At 39.1% G+C, this 17,679-nt stretch overlaps 1 protein-coding gene across 3 annotated transcripts in view; it reads left to right on the forward strand.

Annotated features, from left to right (window-relative positions):
- LAMA2 (laminin subunit alpha 2) overlaps positions 1–17,679 on the forward strand; it is a 389,998-nt gene that overhangs the window by 235,272 nt on the left and 137,047 nt on the right. For all 3 annotated transcript variants that reach the window (XM_076333575.1, XM_076333576.1, XM_076333577.1), the window contains exons 18-20: positions 5,670–5,756; positions 12,004–12,215; positions 16,828–16,934. In XM_076333575.1, coding sequence (XP_076189690.1) covers positions 5,670–5,756; positions 12,004–12,215; positions 16,828–16,934 — 406 coding nt within the window. The remainder of the gene's footprint in view (positions 1–5,669; positions 5,757–12,003; positions 12,216–16,827; positions 16,935–17,679) is intronic.

The raw sequence follows: 17,679 nt of genomic DNA on the forward strand, positions 1-17,679 counted from the left end.
AAAAATAATAGCAAAAAGTTAATCAATACTCTGATCTAAGAACAAATGTTTCCTTCATTACAAAAGCTTGTCTGTGCTACTCACTACCTACAATTTAAGAGACCAAGTGGCTTGAACATTTTTTAATTGGTTTTGTCCCAGTCAGTACCTGGAAAATAACAATACCAAAATCATTTGATGCGATGTAGTTGAAGAAAACAGTTCTGAATCTTGTCTGGTTAGCTTTTCTTGTGGTTTAACCTCAGTCGGCAACTGAGCACCACACAGCCGTTCGCTCACTCCCCCCTCCCACCCCCCGGTGGGATGGGGGAGAGAATCAGAAGAGTAAAAGTGAGAAATCTCATGGGTTGAGATAAGAACAGTTTAATAATTGAAATAAAGTAAAATAGTAATAATAATAATAAAAGAATATACAAAGCAAGTGATGCACAATGCAATTGCTCACCACCCACCAACCGATGCCCAGCCAGTCCCTGAGCAGTGGCCCCCCTGGCCAGCTTTCCCCCAGTTTATGTACTGAGCATGACGTCACATGGTATGGAATGTCCCTTTGGCCGGTTTGGGTCAGCTGTCCTGGCTGGGCCCCCTCCCAGCTTCTTGCGCACCCCCAGCCTTCTCAGTCAGTAGAGCGTGGGAAGCTGAAAAGTCCTAGTGTAAGCACTGCTTAGCAACAGCTAAAACATCGGTGTGTTATCAACATTATTCTCATCCTAAATCCAAAACACAGCACTGTACCAGCTACTAGGAAGGAAATTAATTTCATCCCAGCCGAAACCAGGACACTTGTACATATAAAAAAAAAAGGAAATTATGTGTATCAGTTTGAATTAGCACATTTGGTTTATGCCATCCAGTACGGCTTCAGAGAAAAGGAGCCCTGGTGCAAGTAGCACATGTCCAGATTACACAGAAGAGCTGCTGTGCTGCAACACATATAATAATTGTTCAGGAAGATCAGGAACTGTTGAGTATGTGTCTGACACGTTTGCAGTGGTAACTAATGCTTGCCCAAATTCCCACCACAAATTGGACGTGGGTCCCTTCTGAAAAGAATCACTGTTAGCCCATATAAGCATTTCAGGATTGTAGGATTGTACTGGAAGATTGTAAACTATGCAGAGAGGTGGCTCCATCCCAAGCTCTTCACACAGCTTAAAAGTTTTAAGTGGCTATAGGAGCTGATAAATCCACTGGAGTAATTTTTTTTTTCCCTTCAGCCCTGCATCTTCTATTTCACCCCATTTTTCCCGAAACAGAAGTCAGATTCTGTCAATGGAATGCACTTTACTACTTAAGAGTATAAAGAGTACTTCTTAAGGTTTACAGGGCAAAACGCTTGGCTACCCACCTGCTCTGCAAGGTGTAAGTAAAGAAGAGAACATCATCTGAATGGCAGTGTGCCAACATAAGGCACAGATGAAACAGATTTTGCTCTCAAGTAGTTCAGGCTAATGCTGTTGCCTACAGTGGCATTGTGTCCTGTTAAAATTGCACTGATCTGGGCAGGAATAATCTAAGCAGTTATCAGCAGAAATTCCAGGGGATTGTAGAATGGGAGCCTGCCTTCCTGTTATCACAGCTCTTCAGTTGGTTTTATTAGATATACATGGGTTTATTACGTCTGCTGCTCAGGCATGGTTCCTCTGACATCCTCATTGCTTTCACATACTTAATATTTCCTTGCATAGTTAATTAATTCTCTTTCTCTTGTTTGAGAACACTGTACTGACAAAGCAGGAGAAACACTATCACATTTATATCTTGTGCAGATGTGCAACAAACGAAGTCAAATAGATTGAATTTAGGTTTTTATTAACAAAATGCCTGGAGACCTCTATTACGTATTCATCAGAGTTCTGGCTGCTTTACTTCCCTTTTTTGAAATTGAACAAGAGAGTCCCCTTGTTAATATTTAGTTTTCTTGAAAAATGTAAGTACAAAACAAACACAGAATATAAATGTTCTTGAACTGTGAAACTGTGGGAGTCCTAAACCCTACAAAGTTTAGCCCTGCATTAGAATTGTGCAATAGCTTCCTATTTCTAAAATGGACAAAAGCAGAACTGTGAAGAACATCCTCAAGCTTTGTAGAACTCATTGTTAGGTTCAAGCTCTCATGACTTTACAGTTCTAGACCAATTATTAAATTTGTTTATGAGGAAAAAAGAGGTTGTTAAAGATTTAGTGTGTTACCTGAAGGCTGTTAAAATACTCGTTTTATTTTCTTACTTAGTTGGCAGTGAGTTTGGTATACTAGGGATAATGTATGTAAACAATTCAGATTCCTTCACACATCCTTCACATGAAAAAGCTCATGTCACTGTACAGATGTAGTATATGTCATGTTATTTCTGAATAACCTAACAAGTGACTAATTTACGTACAAGTGATTATAAATAGCCATGTATAGATTTTAATTCCTGTAGTATTTAATTCCTAACATGGCATGACAGGGCATGTGTAGGTCTCTAAGCTTAATACTAAGTTCCTGGTGCATTGAGAATATTGTCCATGTAATGAACCTCTGAGATATATTTCTATTAAGAAATCAATTTTCTCTTTTATAGCAGTGTCTTATTTCTTTATGATGTTTATAATGGTTCCCATCACTGTTTTCACAACACCTGGGTCTTTTTCTTTGCAATGCCACATAAGATGGAAGAGAACTGTCCTATCCATTTTAGAACTGTGTTGGTGATGGTGTTGTTCTATAGTTAACTTAAGCTGATTTAACTGCTGCTCATTCCCTCTCCTGTTTCCTAATGGCAGCAGTTTCCATATGTGATCACTGAAGCCAATCATAAAATTGCCTTTTGAAGCACAACAGTGATAAGTGACTGGCCATATGTCAGAAAAGAACGCTTGGCCAAATCAGGAAACTAAAATTAAGTTGTCTAAGCTTGTTTTCTAGATCCTGGGCTATATTTTCCTCTTTTTGCATATATCTCCATATTTGTACTTATATGATGCAAATGAGATCAATACCCATATTATAAATGGCATATGTAATGCATACTTCTTCGTCTTATCTCTTCTCATTAATGCATCACTCTTACAAACTGTTCTAACATTCTTAGTCTTTAAGGCGTTTCAAATGAACTGTTTTTTTTTCCCATAGAAATTATCAGACATACTACTATATAATTCTTTCTACCAAATGTTAGATGTCTGGGACAATTACTGCTTTTCTCTTGAAGTGGCGATAAATTTAATATGGGTAATGAAGACCCTGACAGGAATGTTTTATCACTGGAAATGGGAGATAGAAGATACCTCACTCAGCCTGGGAAGGTCACAAGTAAACTCGTAGCGTGTGAACTAGGAATTCGGATTGGTCTCAGAATTTTAATATTTTCTTGGAGAATTAAATAAAATCACCAACTTATTCCCAAGAGATGTTTTCTATAACATACTTGTAAGCCTTTAGGAAGCTCTGTCTCCCAACATAGATCTATCACATATATACCCATACTGTGTATTCATACTTGTCCCATGTCCTGACTGGTATTAATGTCGTTACCTTATGTAAAAACTGAAAAGAGTGATGATGAATCAAGAGGGACTAAGATTTTTTTGAAGCTTGTTTTGACAGATCAATACACACTGTTCATTAGCATTTATCACTAGCGAGTAATGACATTCTAAATAATCAGGAAGATAAACTCTTCTTTTCTCACCCTGCTATCACGTATTTCCTGTATAGTATGCAGATGGGAATTTCTCAATATATTAATGTTTAGTGTTGAGATGTGGACTGACTATTAAGTCAAAGAAAGAATCAAAGGATTCTAGGTCTGAGCATAACCCTTAAAACATGGAAATTCTGCTATTAATTATTATTGCTTAGTAATAATAAGTACTTAATTATTAGTATCTCTAAAATTTATGCAGTTGAATTCAGAGCTCTTAATGGAACTGTGGTGCAGTCAATCTTGTGCAGTGCTACAATGAGCTGTGATAGCATCTCCACAAAGTTTCCCATGTAGCTCTTAGAAAGAGTGAGGTTGGGATTGACAAGCAGGATCTTATTTGAAATAAGTCAGGTGCTGCTGATTAGATTCAATGATAATGTGTGCCTCAGTTGAAAATTGCTTTCATTGCCATTTGAAAATAGAATGAACAATTATTGTTTCTTCAACGGGCTCCTCATGCATTCGTTGCTCTATTCTTAATTGAGTGACATTGCTAAATAACACAAACATAATCCTTATGGGAAAGAGGAAAATCCCAATACCTGTCTATGTTTACTGGACCTGACCTTCCCACATTTTTCTTACTGATCTCTTATGTCTGTGGGGTAACTTGCCTTGTGACAGACAGGGTATTTATAAATGGAAATAATCTATAACAGAAACAGAATAAAGAGTAACTGAGGTCAGATCATAGGATGGATGACTCCTGAGAAGTGGGGTCCAGTCACCAGCAGGTAATCACGTTACATGATCCTAATTAAGCTTTTCTGTCTTCCCCGTGCCTATTATTTTCCAGAAACTTTCATCGTATATCCTGCTTTAATTTATCCGAAGTTGAATTATGTCTATTTGTTATTATTGTAGCATGAACTTTTACCTTGAATATACCTTCCTTCTGATGTCTTTGTTAGAGCAATTATATTCCTTCTCAACTTCTGTTTTCCTAGGTTACAAAAGGTAAGTTTAGTGTCTTCTTTTCAGATAGGCGCTTTGTTTTCCTGTTGTGAATAGTCACCCCACTATGCACTTGCTCCCATTCTTTTCTTTTTTTTTCCTTTTTCTATTTTTCTATTTGGTTGACCAGAATTGATTAACATTATTTAGATGAGGCCCTATAAAGGTGCTCGTATGTCTCTGTCTCTAATAATCATTCCAGAATGATAGAAGAACAGGTTGCCTCTTCTTCTGTGCGGTGTCTTTTAGAGTGTCAGGAGGTTTCCTCACAAAAGTGTGTTAAGGGAGAAAGATTATGGAAAGCAAAATGCTAAACAGTGAAGGAGCACAGTTCAGAGTTAAACACAGACATCGAGAGGTGGAGCTTGCAAATGCCTACGGTATCCTTATTTATAAAAAAAACAGCTAAAAATAAGTAGAGCATAGCAAAGAGGTAAAACTTTCTACTCTGCAGGCTATTCTTAAACTTCAGCGTGCCTGTCTGGCCTGTTGCTTGAGGTCATTGGCACTCGATTTACTCAAATGCACTCTCTGGGAAGCTGCACCAGATATTTCCCTTTTTGCCCCTCCCCTTTCTTGTTCACTGGGTTCCTTTCACAGCCGGTTATACACGAAGTTAACTGAGCTTTCAAATCAGTTGTCCTTCAGAAAGATTTATATAGGGGCCACATCATGGCATAGATTGTTTTGCCAGGCCCTCGGGGGCACAAACAAACAGCTGTACATTCCTGCCTTTTTAATGGTATCCAGACCACTCGGTGGCAGGCTCAAGTCCCGTAATAACAGGCTATTGGGATGCTGCCATCCGTTACTCTATATTCTGTGTCGCAGAAATAGCAGAGTCATTCCAAATTCAATTTGCTGGAGTCAAACTTAAGCCCCAAGTCCTAGACCAGGATCACTTTTCCTGGGCACTGTTTTGCAAATTAATGATCTCTGAAGTGGAAAGAGAGTTATGCTGCTAAAAGTCTTTTCTTTATGTTCCTTTCTTGTCCCTCTTCTTACCCAATATCAACAACACAGCTTTAGCCCAACATGCCATTTTGACCGAAGTCATGGATTAATATGCGATGAATGCCCAGCTGGGTACGTGGGACCACGCTGTGAAAGGTAAGCAAGCATCATGCTTTTAACCATATGAGGTCTGAAACAAAAGTATTTATCACATGGAACTGTTCTACCTTTTTATTACCTCCCCTTCTCATACCCATTCCTGTGTTCTGAAACTCACTGAAGAAATTCCTGTGCATCTTCCTCTGAGATTGTGTCCATGCATTTGCATATTTCTAGTGCTTGTTTTATCACTCTATGGTAAAGTGCAAAGCTTCCAAGAAGCATTTCCTGAGAAGCAAGATTTTTTTTTTTAAATTATTCCTCTAGCTTTTCTGTCACTCTTCTGAGATTTTTATAATTATTTTGTCTCTTTTGTCATTTGAATGTTTAGAGCAGGGTGAATCAAGTAGTCAATAAATTACTGATACCTCTTTTTGAAAAGTTAATATGCAGCAAAAATACAGTTCTCCTAATAAGTTATTTGTGACTTTAATTATTTTTAAACAATATTTTACATTTTTGTTGTTTCTAGTTTCCCGTTGCAGTCTTTATTTAGCAAATAGAGCAAGCTAGGTTTTAATGACAAAAAATATAATTCCTCTTTGTCGTGTACATAGAAAAGCTCAATATGTATTTTCTACACTTCATTACTACCTATACAAAAGACAAATAAAAAATATGTCTAGTCTGTCTTTGGCTATGACAGGTCTGAGTGACATGCTAGTACTGAGAGGGAAAGTTCTCTCCCCTTCTTATATCCTGTTATTCTGAAAGGATCACGTGGAGAATTTAAATGAAACAGAAGGCTAGTGTGAGTGCAGGTGCTAAGCTCCTGGGAACCCCCTTCCACAGGAGGTAAGACCGCATAGACAAGGGATATCATCAGTGTCTGCACGCCTTTCTGTCCCTTCACATGGATGGAACAGCTTTCAAGAGCAGTTAGTGTGCCAGGGGACCTCTGCTAGTTGTTTGGAGGTTGTGATGAATCAGCATTGGTTTTGGCTCCATGATCCGTCCCTTGTGACCCTGCAAATGGCACCTTTTTTAAGAGGGGTTGGGGGAGCCAGCTAACTATCTAACACCTGGCTAGACAGTTACGTGGCATGAAAACATGGCACTTCTGTTTCTTAGTAGGCTTTTGCCATTTGGCACTTCCATGAGCTGCTTGCAGCATTTTCCAACGTAGACCCTACAAAAAGGTAAGGCCTCTGAATGAAGACTTATAATATTCAGGCTGGGATGAGGAAAAATAGGAATGAACGAAGAGGAATTTCCAACTAGGAAAGCAGGAACCTGACCATACGCTGTGAATCACCCTCTAGTCCTGTCTTACCAATTTACATTTACAACTACTTCCTTTCAAATCCCCTGTTGTGCTATATCTGTCCTGAAGTGAGAGTGCAGGCTGTCACCTATTTCCACCCATCATCACCGAGTCTGCTCCTGCTGTGTGCTATTTCTGCCTGTCTTTTCCTGTCTGTCTTGGAAGTCATCACCTCCTTTCAGCTAGTGGGCTGTGAAGTTAATGGCGGCAGGAATAAATCACATCAAGAGCACTTTGGTGGCAGTTTGTCAATGCAGGGTCATTGACAGCTTCCATTAGCAACAAGTGCTATTTCTGAGTGGAGCACAGGCTGTAGATGCAGTAGGACAGAATCTGAAAAAGTGGCAGGCTTGGATTTTAGCCTGATTTCCTAAGGAAATGAGGCTAGTGTAATTTTTTTGTGCGTGTCTGTCTGGCTGCCCGCAAAGACATTTGAACTTGTAGGTCAATTTCAACCAAATTTGACAGAAGGGTAGGAGGTCTCAAAGATAATAATTGTTCCTGAAGGTTTCGTGAAAAGAAGTGGCGAATAGAGGTTAATAAATCAGGACATGTCATAGCTAAGGGGGAGAATACTGTGTGAACTCACACCTGATTAAACAGCAGAGAATACATGAGAGAGAGAGAATGAGAGAGATTATTAAATGTTCTGTCCATAAGAAAACTTTCACAGGGCAAGGAAAAAGCGCTGCTGTAGCCTGAGGGATTACTCCCTGCTGAATAGCAACATCCTGCAGCAAATAATCAGCCCTCAGCTGTAACCATGAGATATAAATCCATTGGAAATTAGGCCATTAATTCCAGTGCGCATAGAACTATTTGCTTTTAATTGTAACAAGTTGCTTGGAAATGCCCACAGCTGTCAATAATAATGAACAGGAGAAAGCATGTTGCCTTTTGCTATTAATAGTGATTGTATAATTGCTAAAAGAGTTTACATGAAATTCTCTTTCATTTTAGCAACTGCAAAGTGACAAGTGATCTGAGCCATATGATTCATTAACTGAACAGTCCTAAATTATCATGGCGTACTAAGTATCATGAAGTGAGCATACGCAGTACTGTACTTATTTGGCCTCCAAAATCATACTCTGCCCCCTAGGGAGAGAAGATCTTTTTTATAGATACACACACACACACACACACACACACAGAGACACATCTGAGTTGTAAAATGTCAAAAAAATTTGCTACGTCTCTCCCTTGAACTCTTCAGGAAATTGTTGCCGAAATTGCTCAATGTTCTGAGGGGTCTGGCTTCTGACACCATCAAAACAATTGCCGATATAAACTGTGTTGGGAGTTACCACATATCTATAATTGTAGAGAAAGCCCAGCTTCCCCATTTAATCCTTTTCCTCAAGGAATTAGACTTACATTCTTCTTTTGCTTACTGCCCACTTTCCCAAGGGGTATGAGGTAGGACAGACACTCTCCTAACTCCATAGAAAGGCTGTGTGAGAATGTAAAAAAGTTGTCCTTTGAGCCCAGCACATTTACAGGATGACAATACGCATTTTCCGACTACACAGTCTTGATATAGACAAGAGCACACAGTTTTAGGGGAAAGAAGCAAAATGGGTGACAGTCTAGCTTCTCCTGTAGTACTCCTTCATTTATGAATGTGGTTCCAGTGACCTTTTCCTCCTAGAAGGAGAGATGAGAGGTCAGTGTAACCTAAGTGGGAGGAGAGGGGTGAGCTGGGTTGTGTCCTTCCTTCCCTCTTCCCCCCCGCCCCATTCTTCAGGTCTAGCACAGAGTGCCACCAGACACAGTCCCTTATGAGTCCCTTGGCTTCAACCTGCTGCTCCTCCTAGCTAATATAATTCTTCCACTAGTGCCAGAAGTACAAGTCTGTTTTGCAGTGCTGATGGCAAAAGGGTCAAACATTCAGGAGATTTGATACAACAAATGTGTTATGCAGGATTGTTTGCAGGTTGCAAAGGTAGGCACTCTGACCTTAGAAAATGCAAGATTTGTAAGTGATCGTGCAACAATAACATCTGTGTTGTGCACCTGAGTTAAGATTTTTAACTCTGTGTTCACAGGCCGTTTCTCCACAGGGCTTTTGCCCAATTTCGTACACGGGTTGAATACACGTAAGTTTCAAAGCAACTGTAAAAACAGTATTTCCAGACTTTAAAGTGTTTGGATTTGCAGCCTAAATTAACTCTGTCTCAAGGGCTTTTTTTCTGGTAAATATAAAGAAACTTATAAAATAGGCCTCTGTTTGTGTGCATATAGGTGTATATACACAGCACCATACAGGCTGCTATAAAGAAAATAAGCTCCATCCCAGCCAGACCCAGTACACATGCATACACATATATTTATATAGTAGCCCTGTATTTGGCACCAGTTATGCCAAATAAAAACAGTGTCAGTCACAGACACACCTGCATTTGAGGGTAAAGGTGAGCATAGAGGAAGAAAGAAAAATATGGAAACAATCTTTCTTCACTGGTTTTACTCCTATTTTTGTTTATTTTTTTCATCTCAGAGGTGTCCTGTTGTATTTAGCAGTCATTTATTTAGATATGTATTTTGTGTAATACATAAATGTAATTTTCCATGCCACATACATTATTGGTTTTTTTAATATGAAACTTGCCAAACATGTAATGCTTTGAATCTGAGAAGAGTAGCTGAAGTAGAAATGTCCTTACAGGAATAAAGATAGAATTAGTGAAAGTGGATTTTTTAATCTTCCCCTGCAACTTCAGGAGAAGTAGGAGAAAAAGTGGAAGAATTTACGCATAGATATATACACAGAGTTTTCTTTTAAGCTTAAGTGGTTTACCCCTACTTTCAGGATCATCTTGAATCTGGATTTGAGATTATGTATGTATATAAGTAGAACATAGCTATGTGATGGTAGTGGGTTTTCCTAATTTTAATTAGCAAAGTCTAAACTGATGAGAATACAAAGAGTTATCAAGGTCTCCTGCTATTAATAGAAGGAAATGATTAGCAGTGCATTTCTCACAAATCCCTAGAGTATTTTTTCTGTGAACTGCTTGATAAGTTTCTGTGAATGTTATCAGATACAGAACTAACCCCTAAATGAAAGTGGAAGAGGGAAAAGAATACACATTAAGTGAAGTCAAATAGATTAGTAGTACCAAAAGATAACAGATTTATGACAAATGCGCCAGTAGTAAGTGAGAAAGATCTCAGCAAAGCATGGGTGAACTTCACACATCGTCCATTTTAGGTAAAATAAGATAACTGCATAAATTATCCTGTTATTCTTCGGCTTTGATAAAACATGGCCATTAATGGTTACACGTATTAAGAGACATTCCTGGCCTTTGTAACTGAGATGTCATTGCTGAAAAAAAGCCAATTTGTTTTGGTGAAAGTAAGCTAAAATACAGCGGGGAATACAAGGAGGTACAATACATGGCTACATTCGTGACAGGTTCTGCAAATAAAATGCCTGAATTATTCTAATGACAAGATTTTGATGTATTGTTGCTATGAGGAGGTAATTGTGAGAGATGGCTATGCTAAAGGAGGAAAGCACAGTGGGCTAGATTGTGAAAATTTTGCTCATGTTCTTGAGTGCTTACATGCACCCAAACCACTGGACTATTTATACATATTATTCATCTATGGTCTGCATTGTGGGTATTCTTAGAGAATGGAAAAAATCCTACTTTGCGTAATATCTCAGTAGAAAACACTGTTCAGTTAGATCCAACTATAGTTTCCTCCCTAGTCTCAGTCATCAATTTTTATAATCTTTGCTAATGATCTTGAATAATACCCAATAAATGTTTAGATGGCTTTGTTTAGGATCCAGTTGGAAGCTTCATGAGATACTCTGTATGCAAGGAAAAGGATGAACTCGATGAACATAAAGGGACAAGAGTGAAAGCATAGTGGAGCTCTGCATTCCTGTATTAGGATGGTACCCAAAATCCTTGCTCAGCCATACCATCCAGTACTATTACAAAGCAGAGAGGATATCTATGTACATTAGAAGTGCATTCAAACCAACTTTAAAATAGTAGGAAACATTAATTTATGCAACGTGTTTTACGTACTTTCTGTTTTCTTTACACTAATTGGAGTTCATCTGAGATGCACATGAATAACTTCATTAGCTGGAACAGGGCAATTTTTCTTCTTTTTCTTTACTATCTGCAAGTTGCTCTTACTGTGAAGTGTGAGCAAATGTAATGGAAAGGGAAAGCAGACCAGAATATAAATAGGAAATAGGCTGTGAGACGAGTAGAGATTTGCTTTAAATACACACTCATGTTAGGTCGGATTTACTAACCTGTTCTACATGGTACTCACAGGAAATTGCTGGTAGGCAAGGTGGAAAAGAAGGTGATATTTTTAAACATCTCTGTTAAAATATGAAAGGTATAGTACACACCAACATAGTTTCTGTGATAATGAGCAATCTTTTTGTTACCTACCTGTACACAGAGATTAGCAATCCATTAATTAAACAAATCTAACCAGGGGGTCAGGCTAGCTCAGGGGAAGGCTAAGTCAGGGGAGGATCTTGTTAGGTAGACAAATTTATGTCTGTATTACTTTCTAAACCTGCTTTTCTAAACTAAACAACTTTTTAAGGTAGAGGGAAAAAATCATCAAGCTTGCTGGTAAATGAGTACAGAACATCTAGACATGATGTGCTGAAATACAAAGCCTATCTAACATGGACCTGAATTCCTCTAGTGTGCCAATAGACAGATTTCTTATTATGCTTTGTCTCGTCTTCAGTGCCAGTGACAAGATTTTTCTCTCACTGAAATCTAATTACTAGCAGAACTGGCAGGATTTCAGCTGGTAGTGTATCTACAGTGTTGTTAAAAAGGAGAAGGAGGGAGAGAGAAAAAAGACGCTTAAGAAATACTTGAAAGAAGATCAAATGATTTTTGGTGATTAGTGAGGCAACAAAATTAAATATTTCTATTAAGAGGATTATTTACGGGTCCTAACTGGTGATGTCTTTTACCTTAGGTGTGCAGAAGGCTATTTTGGACAACCTCTAATACCAGGGGGATCGTGCCAGCCATGCCAGTGTAATGACAACCTTGACTTCTCCATTCCTGGCAGCTGTGACAGCTTGTCTGGTGCTTGCCTGATATGTAAGCCAGGTACAACAGGCCAATATTGTGAGAGGTGTGCTGATGGATATTTTGGCGATGCTCTTGATGCAAGGAACTGTCAACGTAAGTCGTGAACTTTTACTGCTCCTGACAGTATTGATCTATCCTATATCTGTGTTCCTGAGAGGAAGACTGTGCCTCTATGTGTGAGCAGCAGAATGATACGGTGTACTTACACCTCAAATAATAATAGTGTTTTACTTGCATCTGCATCTGGAAAGGGAGGCTGCGAAGTAAATAGAAAGAAGAACCTATTAAAAAACTTCCTGCTGTAGTTGAAGCAGTAATGAAGCAGACATGGAAAAAACCTGGGAGAGCAGAGCATTGCATGGATGCAAAAGGTTATACTAAATGTCAGATCTACAGAAATAAATACAAATAAATGAAAACAATTCACTAAAAATGCTATAAGCCATCCAGGGAAATCCCATTAACTAGTGAGATTGGTGCTGAAAGGAGGGAGTGATATTTCAGTTACTGTAGGGTGCAACTTTGGCAGCACTTGTGATCTCCTTCCCACCTACATGACCTCGGTAAGAGTTGCTGGGAGCTGCTGCCTCTTACAGGGCAAGATTCTCCCGCCTCCTGCAAAGCAGAGTCTAAAATCTCCTGACAAATTTTCTAAGGTGCTTTGGAGGAAGATAACTGGCACTGCAGCAAGCTACCACTTCTCAGCTGAGTGGTGGCTTTTTGTTTAAGTATGAGCCCCAGCTCATACTTCCCCTGAGTGATTGCAAGAAATTGAGAGCAGATGGAAGATTTGGTAGGAGCAGGAGCTTTTTCTTCTGTAGAAGGCAGTGGCTCTCTGAGCTATTGCTGCCACAATTCAGAATGCAGCTATTGGGCAGAACAAGGCTTTTAACTTAAAACCATTCTTCACATACCCTTCCACCCTATTCTGAGGAATGGAACACAACAGGTTGTAAACCGTCCTGAGAGAGCAGAGTATTTTATTTCACTGTCACGAGGATTTAATCCTTTTCTTTCATTGCAGTAAACTCAGAGCAACTCCATTGAGTACAAAGGTGTTATATCAGGATAAAATTATGCAAGTAAAAGAGCTGGGCCATGGTCTTACTGCTGTGTGTGTAGGAACACAGGGACCACTTCTGCAGTATGTGTTGCAAGCACGAAAGTCTGAGCCACTGGCATCCATTTCCAGGATTTGCTCTATTAGTGGCTTGCAGTTTGACAGTGAGAATACTAAGTTCTGTTGGACCACCGAAGACTGCATGGGAGCCAGTGAGATGCAGAACATTACCAGGTTTCACAGCTAAGGCTAATAAACACTGATATATGTAAAATCATAGATAGCCATGAAGACATACACCTGTGTAAATGCTTTCTGTACCTACTTTATACAATGCTGGATAAAGTTGGACAATCACATATATTCTCTGCACGAGTTAACAGTTTGTGATGAATGATGTCATATAAGTTAGGGTGTTAAGTGTGTAATGTGATTTAAAAAGAAGTATATTTCAAAAATCATAGCTTCCAGTAGCTTGTCACCATTCCTGAGTCATCAATAGGACTGTTGCTTTGAACATTTCTACAGTAGTGGCAGCTGCATGGGAAAGAGATGTAATATGAGGAGAGTTCAGAAAACATACAATTAAAAAAAAAACTATTAAAAATAAATACGTATTTAATGTAGAATTACAACCTTTGCTTTTGTTGTCAGTATCACTGACAAGGAGAGCCCCCTAATGTATTCAGAGCCTTGTGCTCACAGTTACCTTGTATTCATCTACTCTCCCTCTTTCATGTGGGTTTTCTTTTTTGCATATGATTTTTTATTTCCTTTGCAGACTTCCATGAAGTTTGCCCTGCAGCTACAATATCAGAGGGACTGTGCCTTTACTTTGTTGTTTTCAATTTCTTTCCTTATTAAAAAGCCAAATCCAAGAGTATTGCAAAGCATGAATTTTGCTTTCAAATTATTGTTTGAAATGTTTCTTGCTCTTTCTCAGTACAGTGCTGTTGTCATGTGCATTAACCCTTTCAAATGACAGTACAACTTTACATCACTGTAGCGTCTCTGAATTTCTTGGTGTATCTGTACAAAATTATAATCTAAGAAAACTGAGCAAATGTCCTAGGCTTATTTGATTTGATTCTAGTAGGTTGGTGTTTTGGTGCGAAACAGCACAGGGTGCTGAAGCAAATACCTGGGGGTTGTGCTGATGGTAATAAAGCTAAGTGACATGAGATGAATTAAAGCAAATATTCAAGTGTGCCTATGTGCCAGTGCATAGGTACTACTGTTGGAGGCGAGTAAGTGTGTAGGTTGATTGTAAATAAACACGCATAAATATTTATACAAATCAAGAGAGAATGAGAAAGGTCTTGACCAGTGTCGTTTTGGGAGAAAGTAAGACAAACTTCTCTGACAGGCGGTATTGTATTATGGCAACCATTTGGAGGTTTGGACAATAGCTAATTTTCCCAGTAGAGGTGAATGAATGGGAAGGCTTTAGGTGAGATAAATGCAATTTATCAGATTGAGTAACAGTTTAGCAGATGAATAGCCCGGACTGTATGTTTCTTCTGTATGTATGTACTGCCAGAGCCAAGAAAAACAATCAAAGTCTTGACTTCCAAGTTCTGCCTAACCACTGTATTGCACTCAGTCATCCGTGGCTGAGTTAAGAATACGTGGTATGCTGTTTGTAGTAATATATAATATAAATAGGACAAACTCATCTGTTTATAAAATCAGTGTAAATTTTCTTTTTGATTCTTGTGGTGTCATATGCCTGATAAGCAAAACAATTCAAATAAGACAAGCTTTGTTTTTTGAGTTCTGTATAAATACTGTTAATTTTCATTGAGAATTGTGGTTTGTTGAGTCTGAGCTTTCACATCACCTTTCACTGCTGACCATTTTAATTAGAAACATACTCGAAATATATATATTTGATACTCATCACTGTGTACAGTGTGAGAGTAAAAGGAAAAGAGAAGCTATGTTAATTACAGCAGAAGTGTTTTTAAGTGTTTACATTTTTAAAATATATTGCAAAACAGAAAGACATCAAAACCTCTGATAGTGTTACCAGACTGATAGGAAAGCCCAACATATTTTTGTTACTTATTCCAGAATATGAGACATCTTTGCAAACATTTGAGAAATAAGGCCGTGAACAGACTAGCAACCCATGAAGTCACTTTCATTTAAAAGAAGCAACTTTTACAGAATACCTGAAAAGTGAGGGGAAAAACAGAAAATAATCCTGTCAATTTACAATGTAGCAAGTCCAATAAAGTAATGAGGAAGCTCCTGTTGTAATAGTCTATATATAGAAAAAATATAACTGCTTTGTCTCAGATGGCACCTTGTGACATGCAAATATGTGACCAGCATGTGTTCACTGTTGGGACTCTTAAGTGTTTCTTAAAATGAAGCTGTCAGGTTGAGAAAAAGACCAACACATGCAGTCAGGGCACCGCAGGAAGCCAAAAAGTGGATTGGAGCCCTGGTTTACAGAGTACATTGATAATCAATATAGAGATGCGGATTCATTCCCCTCTGGGAAGAAAAAGGACGTGCAGGAACCAGCTCACGCTGATAGAATTGGTGACTGCATGGCCATAGTTCCTGTGACGCCTGATCACATCCCTCTTCTCTACTCTGAGCGCTAAAGGGATTTTTTCCTAATCTCTGCATGCCAAAAGAATTGTGGTCAGAGAACATAAAGGGTGATAGAAAGCTTCCCAAAAATTTCTCTTCTCCTAAAACATGAGAATTTAGAAGCCAAAAGCGTTTTTATTTTCCTCAAGGAACAGCAGTTCCTCTTCATTGCCATTTTAAATCCGTAAGAGAGCGTTGTGATGAGTTAGGCTGGTCCGTTGGGTTACGTTTCCTCTGAGAACTGTGCTGCTGCTGCTGAGACAGAGGTACCAGCGTGTCACGGAAGCAGATAATCCTCGGTCCCTTTTTCAGCTGTACTCCAGGGTGCTGTCTGTGAGGAGGAGCTCTTGGGGGGCTGAGGAGGTTACAGCCCCCGTAGCAAGGCCCCTGGAGGTAGCCTTGTTCTGGGGCCTCAGCCTGCTGACATTTCCTGCCTACTACATTAACACGGATTGGCCTCCGGGGCAGGAGGAGCAGCATGTGGAGCAGTAGCACTCCCACCTGCCATAGCTAAACCCCGTACAAACCTCGTGTAAGGGTCTGTACCCCTTTTTTTTATGTCAGTGCAGCCCTGCCCACTCCAGGGTTTGCGGCAATGGCCAGACTGTTCTGAGGGAGCAGCTTCTGAGAGGGAAAGAGCCCTGCCTTCCCCACCATCCCCTCGGTCTGGAAATTTGGCACTAATTAAAATGTAAAGGCAGTTACTGTTTTAAAACCTTAATTCTCCATCATCACATACACAGTAATGTGCCCTAAACGTCCTCGTTTGATCTGAGAGGCGCATATAAAACAAATTGTTTATGAAGTCGAGGCAAAATTTCTCACTGTAATAATTTGGAGCAAAATTCCACATTAATATGGGTAGGTTAATGTCTGTTGTCACCGTATGGGAGTAACACCTTCCTGCTTTACTCGGGCTTGCCTTCTTGGGTTTCTCAGGGTGGCAAAAGCCACGCTGTAAACATTTGTCTATTAAAGATAGCTTCAGCAGCATACGTGGTTTAGGAAATACATTGACAGCTCCTTCTTCTTCCTCTGCAGCCTGTCACTGTCACATCAATGGCTCCTTCTCAGAGATCTGTGACTCTTGGACAGGCCAGTGCGAGTGTAAAGCCAACGTGATTGGGCGCCGGTGCGACATCTGCCAGGTGAGTGAACGCGAAATGCTGTTTTCTTTCTGTTTTTCTTCCCTGTTTCTCATGAGTAAATACAGTTTCGGTTTGGATAGTTTTTCTTTTTCGCTCGTTTTTCACTTAACATAGATGGGTTGTTCTTACGTACAGAATGGTAAAATGGCTGGTTTTAAAATGTTTTCCAAAGATTTTCTAGAACAAAACACAGAGCATTGCATGCAAATATATTTTAAGCCTCACTGTATATACAAGTACATTTTTATATGTGGTATGTACACTTTATATTCTGAATGCTTCTTATAAATAAATTAGTTAAAAGTATTGCAGCTCTGGGGGAAAATCCCTCTATGAAGAGAGTTGCAAAATATCTGATAGCATCTGATTTTCGAAAAAAAAAAAAAGGATGCTAGTTTACTTCTGCTGTGAATGTTCTGCTTTAATGTTTTAATGTAGGGGTTCTTCTTGTATTGTCCAAATAATGTATTCTTTTTTGGTGAAAGTGTGTTTTGCCTTGATGTTGTTTTGCTGTCTCATAAATCACTGCAAAAAACAGTGTTTCATGAACTTTCACAGAGTTTTCTTTAGGCTGCTAAGGAATATGTTATAGCTGGCTGCACATTTCTCTAGCTCAGCATGAGGACTTGTGGGTTAGGCCTGTGTCCTCAGAACACTTCTGCATGTGTGTAATTTAAAGCACAGGGATCATTTTCACCCTGCATAAACTGCGTAATTTCTGAAGAGGTTTGCTAACACTCTATTT

This window comes from Aptenodytes patagonicus, chromosome 3 (genome assembly GCF_965638725.1).
Source record: "Aptenodytes patagonicus chromosome 3, bAptPat1.pri.cur, whole genome shotgun sequence".
Taxonomy (NCBI): domain Eukaryota; kingdom Metazoa; phylum Chordata; class Aves; order Sphenisciformes; family Spheniscidae; genus Aptenodytes; species Aptenodytes patagonicus.